Source organism: Nicotiana attenuata, chromosome 2 (genome assembly GCF_001879085.1).
Source record: "Nicotiana attenuata strain UT chromosome 2, NIATTr2, whole genome shotgun sequence".
Classification (NCBI taxonomy): domain Eukaryota; kingdom Viridiplantae; phylum Streptophyta; class Magnoliopsida; order Solanales; family Solanaceae; genus Nicotiana; species Nicotiana attenuata.
Window position 1 is genome coordinate 55,367,054 of NC_031990.1, and position 10,571 is coordinate 55,377,624.

Sequence of the window (10,571 nt, forward strand, 5' to 3'; positions counted from 1 at the left end):
GACCACTTGGAACTTACCCGCCTAGCACGACCATGTGGAACCTACCCGCATCTAGCATGACCACTTGGAACCTGCCCGCGCCTAGAACGACCATTTGAAAAACTACTCGTGCCTAGCACGAGCACTTGGATCTTACTCGCGCCTAGCACATCCACTTGAAACCTACCCGCACCTAGCACGGTCACTTGGAAATTATCCGCGCCTAGCATGACAACTTGGAACATTCCCGTGCATAGAACGACCAATTGAAAACTACCCGCGCCTAGCACGAGCAGTTGGAGCCTACCCGCACCTAGCACGACCACTTGGAACCTACCCGCGCTAAGCACGACCACTTAGAGCCTACCCCGCGCGTAGCACATGAACTTGGAACCTCCCGATGCCTAGCGCTATACTTGGAAACTACCCGTGCCTAGCACAACGACAAGCCTACTCGCGCCTAGCACGACATTTGGAAACCACCCTCACCTGGCACGATCACTTGAAACCTATCGACGCCTAGCACGCCACCTGGAACCTACCCTCGCTTAGCATAGCTACTTGGAACCTACTAAACCTAGCACGATAACTTGAAACCTATCCGCGCCTAGAAGGACCACTTAGAACATACCCCCGCTCAACACGGCCACTTGGAGCCTACCCACGTCTAGCACGACAACTTGGAACCTACTCGCGCTTAGTACGGGCACTTGGAACCTACTTACGCGTAGCATGGTCACTTGAAATCCACCCGCGCCTAGCACATCCACTCGGAGAGGAGAATAATAAACTGCATGTCATCCAGGTAACATACAACTCAGATAACATGGAGCAATGCGAACACTTACATTACATGTACGACATAGTTATATATTATCAGTTGGTAATGATCAATAATGTTATGGTTAGATTCGCGTCTTGTGTTGGGATATACTATTAACCATGCGATTTAGCTATAGTATTATGTTTTATTCTTTATGGAATAATTGTTTATTTGATTTATTCAATTCAATAAAGTAATACTTTAAATAGATTATTTGTTTCATGTGTGTCCTTAATAGACGATTTAGTGTATGAAGTCTTAGCACATGCACAAAAGATTAAATTGTCGGTTCTCATAATTAATAAATTATGTACAATTGAAGATATTGTTGGAGAAAATGTCTTGATGACTGTAGCACAAGATTAAAGTATAATTTATCTTGATTATGGGAGTGGTTTTACTCCAACTTATTGTGCTAGTATACTTAGTGTATATTGAACGGACCAAGTAGAGAAAAGATATTTTTGTACTGAATATATAAAATATTTTCTCTGATTCATTAAATAAGCTCACATACCTAATCTTGATATAGTTATTATGATCAATGTGATTTGTTTATTGTTTCGATTTATCAAAAGGTACAACTCTATTCAGAGTTAGTGTATGCCTAATAGATTGGACAATAACAAATAGCATTTGTGAAATAATAATTAGTTGACAGAATCCATAACTCGACCTTGAGTTTGATAATACCCCTTTATGTAAGCTTATAAGTTTTCATGTGAAAACCCGGCCGGTGGATTTTGTATCTGTCACATAAAATAGCTTAAGTTGATTAAATTGAAGTAATTTAATGTAATGAACCGGTATTTTTAATTTTAACATGGGGAGTTAAAATAAGTGTTGGTGAATTTCGAAATTCATATTGAGGAGTTCAATTGTAGTTTTTTAGTGGAGTAAATTGTGATTAATTATAGTAAGATTTAATTCATCTGAATTTCGAATTAATAATACTATAATTGGTAGCCTCTTATTATTTCTGTGGTCCCTGCTATACCAAGTAAAACCTTGACAGACTTGGGTAGAAAGTTACTTGGGAAAAAAGTTCTCTATTTGGGAGTAGGATTCTACTACCCTAGTAAAATCTTACACGATTTTGGGCTGGTTGTTTGCTCAATTTCGGCCACTACAAATAAAAGACTAGTTTCACCTAATAACTCACTCTTCAGAGTAGTAATATTTGCTCACACAGATATTTTTGTCCAAGGCTTTACTTGGAGCATAGCAGAAGACTGCAGCCCTGGATCCTTGCTCTGTGAAGGACTTGTACAGCAGTTTCGAGAGGTTAGTAATTCTAATCTCCCTAATTCAATCGTTGTCTAGGTTACATGTTTGTGATACCTGTATTTTATGCTTGCGTCTGCTCCGCATGTTCTAATAATTGGTATTAGACGCAGTCTTACACCTAACTAGATAATGTAATACATCATGAATAGAGTAACATTAAAACATAGTGTTTAATTATACATGTTTGTTGTGTTTATTCTATGAAAACAATGTTGCTTTCTCAAAGCTCTGACTGTTTTAAATACTATTTGAGTTTTGAAATCATGGATTAACATACTTATATGTGATATGAATGAGTCAAAATATTTAGAACCCTAAAAACGCTAAAACTTGGTTTTCACAAATTGGTCATGATTTTGGAGTTCTCAAATTCTGTCGAACTCCGATTAACCTCAATTTTTTCGGGCATTCGGGGTCATTTAGATGGGTTTTGGCCATTTTTCTATTTTCTGGAATTTTTTTTAATAAAAGAATTTTTTTACGAAAACAATGGTGGTAGGTTCAATCTATATGGTTTTCATTCATGTTTTACAGTAATATAATGAATTTATATGTTGACATAGGTTTTCTTTCACAAGCGGATAGATTCATTATAGATAATTATTGTGGTTTAGTCTCTAGCTGTTTGGTAACTTGTATTAACTTTCCAACTAAGTTACATGTTGATTCAATAAAACTAGGGTTTATAAAAATGATATTTACCTATCTTAAATTGACAGTTTACTCTCCATCTGAGTTGGTCATATTTTAATTTATGGGATGAATATCTGACATAACTCACATATTTCGCATGAATAGTTAAGTTTCCCTATCGAATCTAATTCAATGAGCGTGGTTATATGTGTAATATGTTATTTTGAATTTATTTTTCTTATTTAATAACTAATGATCTATTTAATATGAATATCTCTCAGATTAACCATGTCTTCATTCAACCCACTTACTTTAATTTTGAACCAAAACAAGTTAGAAGGGTCGAATTATGTTGACTGGAAAAGGAACCATATCCACCAAATTATGTTGACTGGAAAAGGAACCTTGATATGGTCCTAATTGCTGAAGGTTACAAATTTGTAATAACTGAGGAGTGCCCAGAAAAACGTGATGAAGATGCTACTGATGATCAAGTTAAGGCCTATGACAAATGGGTTAAGGCTGATGAGATGACACGATGTTACTTTCTTGCCTCTATAGCAAATGTTTTGCAACATCAATCAGTCTATCGAAAGACAAAGAGATGTTTGGTGAGCAAAATTGTGCAGCTAAGAAGACAGCCATGAAAGCCCTTTTGAATACCAAGATGGCTGAAGGATCATCAATTAGGGACCGTGTTCTGAAGATGATGGGTCTACTGAATGAACTGGAGGTCCTTGAAGCACTGACTGATAAGGAATCTCAAGTTGAGATGGTCGTGCAGACTCTTCCTGACAGTTTTCAACATATTTGATTGAACCATAATATGAATAAAATGAATTTGTCACTAGCAAAATTATTGAATGAGCTGCAAGCGGCATAATTCATTATCAAACAACAAGCTCCGATTGTGGAAATGAAAGTTGAGAAAGCTTCGGTTTCTAAGCTGAGAGGCGATAAGAAAAAGAAGAAGGCTCACAAGGTTTTGGCACCTGGAGGTGCAGCTGTTGGTGTGAAAAAGCCAAAAGGAAAGTGATATCACTGCAAGCAACCTGGGCATCACAAAAAATAATGCCCTGCCTATCTGGCAAAGTTGAATAAGCAAGGTAATTCAAATTTAAATATCGTTGAAACTTGTTTAGCGGCTGTCTCTGTCATGTTTTGGTGTAGATTCAGGAACCACTAATCATATTTGCACTACTTTGCAGGGGTTTTAGGAAATGTTGCGGCTAAGTGAGAATGAAGTTTGCGTTTTTCAAGCCAATTGCAAGCCAACACCAGCTTTAGTATTAGGAGATATTAGAGTTTCATTTTAGTACTGATAGAGTTTTAGTTTTAAAGGATGTTCTCTATGTACCTTCTATTAGAAGGAATTGATTTCGGTTTCAAAAATAATGAATGCTGGTTATAAAATTTATTTTGCTAATAACTCTAATGTTATTAAGTTTAATAAACGTTTTATCTACACTGCTGCTAGAGTGCATGGCCTTTTTATTCGTGATATATCTCTTCGTGTGCTACAACCAAAAGAATTAAATAACATTAATTTGTCACATAAAAGAAACTGTATTTCTGAATTGAGCCAAACTTAATTGTGGCACTTACGTCTAGGTCATATAAATCAATAGGATTTCGAGATTGTTTCAGATGGACCTTTGAGTTTATTGAAAGTGGTGGCACTACCAACATGCGAATCCTGTTTAGAAGGAAAAATGACCAAGGGACATTTCCCCTCAAAGGAAATAGAGCCAGTGATAAGTTAGAATTAATTCATTCTGATTTGTGTGGTCCTATGAATATACAACCAAGAAATGATTTTGAGTACTTTGTGACTTTCATATATGATTACTCAAAATATGGATACATTTATCTTTTGCACCGTAAGTTTGAATGCTTTGAGAAATTCAAAGAATTTAAGATGGAAATGAAAAAATATAAGCACGTAATCTCCTTCTCTCTTTGCCACATGGCCTAACACATAACGACCTGAATATTCCCCATTCTTTCATCCCCGTCTCTCATGTGATTGAAGCCTCTAGAAGGCATGTTTTGGATGAACGAAGAGCGTGGGATCAATTTTAATTGATCACATCCCTTCATTCATCAGGTGTTTGCCTGACACAAGGGGATGTTCACATATAGGGGATATTCGGAAAGAAAGGGGGCAACGAAAGGTTCTAGGATTTTTGCTTTTGATTTTCGATATTCTTCTTCTTCTGATTTTCCTAGTTATTTCATATATAAAAATTGCACGCTTCTTCAGTGTCTTTTTCTTTTTACTTAAAAAATCAGAAAACAAAAAGAGCTTTCAGTTTCTCTTCTCTTTGATTTTTGGTTTCAAAAATGGATTTCGCTTGAGTACTGAGATTTGGTTCGAGTTCGTCGCCGTTGTTGATCGCCGTAGGTTCCGGTCGAGGTTTCCTGTTTCTGTTTGGAGATTCAGGTTGAAATCCTTTGTTGCAGATTCTTTCAATTTGGCTCGATTCACTTGCTGTAGTTGCCAAAACTTTATTAATTGGAAAGCTAATTTCAGGTACTTCTAATCTCTTTTATTTTATTTTGGATCTAAATATGATTTGAGCCTTAACTAGAAGGGATACAGGAATACATAACTTATTTAGTTCCTAACTGAGTATTAAGAAGAAAGTAGTTTGACCAAGATTTGTGAAACTGATTTGTAGGAATTATTCTTTTACACCTAAATACATGTGGATCTTTTAAGTATTTTTGAGTTTTTCTAGTGCCTAGTTTGTTGGAGTATTATTGTGCATGAATGAAGTTTGGTTTGTTTCTTTCTGAAATGGTCTAATCAAATTGGTAATTGACATATTTAACTGAAGCTCGAATGGATTATGCGACTGCTAGCGTGAGTGCGAACCTATCATGTATTTGTTTGTTATTTTCGTGAATGCTCCTGTTTCGTTAGATGAGACTCGACATGAAATATATCATGGAAATCTCCTTTAATGTCTCTTGTTTACTGTCGTTTAGTTCAGTTACTTGAAAGTTTTGAATTGCTACCCGTTCTTGCCATAGGTCAATTTGTCACACTCTCTTTAGTGCGAGCTTAGCGGACTGTTTACCTCGTCTTTATATTTGGCTAATTCCTCATGTTAGAATCTGGGCGTAAGCAGTTAATTTGTGAATTTGGTGTGTCGCTCAATGATTTCTTCTTATTGGATCTTGGTCTAAAGTGGTGTTGGAGTTGAATCGTTTTGCTGAGTGTATATGTTCAGATTTGTTCAATTTTCCTTCTCTTGTTCGAAAATCTGTCTCGTGCCATAGGAGTTAAGATACTGATTCTTTTGGGTGTCTTCCATGAACTGGTTTTAAATATTTTGTCGAGTTTAAGTATAAGCATATAAGGCATTCGTTTTTAAGAATCGTTTGAAAGCTTCTGCCAATTTTCGTTTGGATTCGAACATGTATGTAGTACTTTAATTTCTGTGAACTTGTTGAAACCATGTGATTAGTGCATAGTCGATCTCATTTTTGTGGCATTTCAATTCATTCCCATGGTTCAATAATTTTGGGATGGCATGTTTAGTGTCTAGTTTGTGTAGTTCGATGCTCCTTGCCTCCCTGCTTCTTTTGCTCGTTGCTATTCATTCCTAGACATTAATAATTGTTGCAAGTTGAATATCTTTGAATGTTCCACTTCTAGGCTGCTCAAATTGATCACTTAATGTAAAGCTGTGATAATTCATGTTTCAAGCTTTCTAGAATAGAAACAACTTGGTATATCATATGCTTTCGTTGTTCTGTTTGCTCCACGTCTGCATGCTGATGTGCAAAAAAATGGTTGTAGGATGTGATAAAGATTAGATAATTTTATTGGATTTTAAAAGGCTCTTATCATATATGGATTCAAACACTGAGTTCTTTCACTGTTACCTGCTTCCTTCTTCTATCTCATGTTTTGGACATCTATTTTACGTGTTTGCGTGGATGATTGCTCGATTCTATTTGGTTAGCATTTTCCTGAATGACTGCTGGGCCGTAGGGAGTGGGGAAAAGACCGAGCTCATTAGTGATTAAATTGTTTACATGCCTTAGGAATTGGACCTGGTCAAATGCATGAAACGAAAAGTTAAAAGAACATGGCCATGAATCGAACTTTCTTTTTTATTTAGTTCTCTTTTACTTATTTTATTTTACTACATTGTTCGCAAGTAGCATGTTTAGGCTGACCACACTTGGGTAGGTAATTTTTAGGACGTTTATGTTTTAGTTTTCGAGACTAGAGGTTGTCCCTTAGTTTATTGTTTTATCCGAGGAATGCCCAGAAGTACATGTAAATGAACAAAGATGGGACAATGGGAGGATGCATAGAATAGAATTTTAATCTTTTGTTTTAATTTTTATTTTATTTTGTTTTATTTAGGTAGGGGATAACCTCGGACCTCTCCTGTGTTTATTTTTCTTTTGTGTGTTTTAACTTCAACTCGAATATCTTTTAAAGCCAACTTGATCATGTACGCAACCGTACTAGTTACGGGACTTAGGAATGTCTAACACCTTCTTCCCAAGTCAAATGAACTTCCTTACTAAGAATCTCTGGTGCAAACTAGTTTTGGAGTCTAAATATGTTTTAAAAGGAAAAATTATTTTTTTAAAAACGATGACTTCGCACACTGTTGCGACCAAACGCACACGCAAGTATACGCGGTCGTCAAGTAATAAAGTGACTAAAAGTCGAATGTCGATCCCACGAGGACTTGTGATTAACTATAAACTAAATTAGACTATCCTAATTATCTAAACAAGAATTAAACCTAGAAGTATTTGATTCTAAACTAATTAAAATAAATAAAACAAATAATGAACTTTGAATATAGCAGATCTTTATGTTATCAATGTAATGAAAACGATCTAGGATTATGGACTATCTAACATTCCTATTGTATTCTTCAATTGAATTGACTAACTAATTTATCTAGTTTATTGGTTGACAGGGTTAATATTGCTCATAAGAATCTGTCGAGTTCTTACTCGCCTATTCAAGCTAACCTAACGCCTATATGTCTATGGAGTTAGAATCAACAAGTACGCATTTATAATTCCTGTAAATCAACCAAGCAAGGCAATTAGGTATATGTCTCTCCTAACCGCGAATCCGTTCCCCGATACCTAGGTTCAAGAACTTGCTTTACTCAATCCTATATGAAATCTAGAATTCCCACTTTCGAGTTCAACTCTAGATTCGTAGATAGTATTCAATTGGTGATCAAGCAATCAAATAATTAAGTGCAGGATTGAATAAATAAACCAATATGATAAACTAAGAAATCAAAATCAATATCCGAATAACAATAGTCATGAAAGAACCACAACCCTAGAACGTGAAGTTTAGCTCCGGATAGACATGGTAGCAAAACAACAAATCATACAAAGAAACATAAAAAGACTAAGTTGGTGGAAGAAAAGATGAAACCCGGCCTCCACGGCGGCTCTGTGCTTGTGTTTTCCTCTCAAAAACGTCCTCCTCCTTCAAAGTGGTGTTTTAGGATGTATTTATATGACCTAGGGTTGATGAGGGGCGGAATTCTTCAATCCAACTTCGGAAGGGAGACCTGGAATCCGCGTCTGCCTTCGCGTCTAGACGCGGACTTTGATGCGGATCCGCGTCTGCCTTCGCGTCTAGACGCGGACTTTGACGCGGATCCAGCTTTTGAGATTCTTCCATTTCGCGAAGCGCTCCGTGCTTTTGCTTCGCTTCGCTATTTTGTGCCTTAACTTTTCTCCTTTTTCGCGTCCGACTTCGTGCCACGCACGAGAATAGACGAGCTCCCACTCCTTTAATTTCTTCTTTTTGTGTCGAATTGTCATCTTTTGATCATTTAGCATCCAAACTCGTTCCTACACATAAGAAACACATAATGAGTATATTTCACTTCAAAAATCATGTAATCTCCCGCGACACACACAAAAATTAATATGAAAATATACTAAAAAAATATGAACTTTTCATCATTTATCACCAAACATCACACACCAAAACCAAATGTCAAGTGGTGACTCTGAAAATACTTAGAAACACAACTTTGTCACTTTCAATTTGAATACCTTTTTGAGCGTTACAAATCTTCATCTTTTTAAAGGGGTTAGTGAGGGAAAAAGGGGTGCGATAGAAACGACATGATAAACATATCAAATCATTGCGATCTGATCATGGTGGTGAATACCTTTCTGCAAAATTCATTAAATACTTATCAGATTATGGGATTTCATCTCAATTATCTGCCGCATTAATACCACAACAAAAATGTGTGGCGGAAAAAAGAAATAGGACCCTTATGAAAATAGTTAGATCAATGCTAAGTTATTCCGATTTGCCTTCTTCTTTTTGGGGATATGCTTTAGAAACAACAAATTATATTCTAAATTTGGTTCCTTCAAAGTTAGTACCTTCAACCTAACAGAAATATGGACTGGGGGCAAGCCCAGTTTGCGGTAAATTCCGATTTGTGATTGTCCAGCACATGTGCTAAAAGGGAAAGCGGATAAATTAGAATTGAGGACAGAAGTGTGCATTTTTATTGGATATCCAAAGGGAAGGAAAAGAGGTTTATATTGTTGTTCCAAAGAAAAGAAGGTAATTGTTGCGATAAATGCTAGATTTTTAGAAGAGGACTATTTAATGAATCATATTCATAGAAGTAAACTAGTTTTACAGGAATTAAGCAATGGAGTAACTAATGACTCATCTCTGGAACATATTCCAGAAGTCAGTATTGACATACCACTGCACATCGTAGTGGGAGAAATGTCAATGGGCAGCAGAATGCACAAGAGCAATTGTCTGACATCTCACTACCCGAAAGTTGTGAGAGTAATGTTGAGCAACCTCAGATTGTTGAGCAAACTGAATTATTGTGCAACATGCGCTTGAGGAAGAATTTAATTTGATATCCCAGCACCGCAAGGCGTGGAGGATAACATTGAGGCTTCAGTTCTGGAAAATGATATTGCGGTTCAACAACAAGATCAAACTACACCTTTAGTGACTAGTTGTAGTGGGATAATTATTAAAAAAACCTCTCCGATTTGCGCTCTTAGGTGAATCTTATGATAGAATCCCTGACGAGCCTAATACAGAACCATTTAATTGTGACAAAGCACTACAAGATACATACGCTGAAAATGGATTGTTGCTATAAAATCTGAAATGCAGTCCATGCACTCCAATCAAGTCTGGTACCTTGTAGAACAACCTACTGGAGTCAAACCCATTGGCTTTAGATGGATCTATAAGAAAAAGAGAGGAGCGGATGGAAAAGTGCAAACTTTTAAAGTTAGGCTTGTTGCAAAAGGGTTTACTCAAAAAGAAGGGATCGATTATGAGCAAACCTTTTCGCCTGTAGTCGTGCTTAAATCCATTAGGATTCTTTTATCCATTGCTGCTCATTACGATTATGAGATTTTCCAAATGGATATCAAGACAGCTTTCCTTAATGAAAGTCTTGATAAGTGCATCTATATGGCACAACCAGATGGTTTCATAAAAAGTGACAATGAGCACATGTTGTATAAATTAAAGAAATTCATTTATGGATTAAAACAGGGTTCTAATCATGGAAAACTTGTTTTGACACATTGATTAAAACTTTCGATTTTGATCAATATGAAAAAGAGTCTTGTGTCTATAAGAAGTGGGATGGAGATAAAGTTACATTTTTGGTTTTGTACGTAGATAATATCTTGCTCATAGGAAATAATGTGAGCATGCTGAACTTAGTAAAGGATAGTTGACCTCGCATTTTGATTTGAAGGACTTGGGACAAACGCCACATATCCTTGGGATCAAACTTATGCGAAATCGCAAGCGAAGGATATTAGGCTTATCCCA

At 36.4% G+C, this 10,571-nt stretch overlaps 1 protein-coding gene across 1 annotated transcript; it reads left to right on the forward strand.

Annotated features, from left to right (window-relative positions):
* Positions 3,133 to 3,758, forward strand: LOC109219895. Its single transcript, XM_019384372.1, has 3 exons — positions 3,133 to 3,262; positions 3,352 to 3,519; positions 3,625 to 3,758. The coding sequence occupies exons 1-3, from the start codon at positions 3,133 to 3,135 to the stop codon at positions 3,756 to 3,758; spliced, it is 432 nt and encodes a 143-aa protein (XP_019239917.1).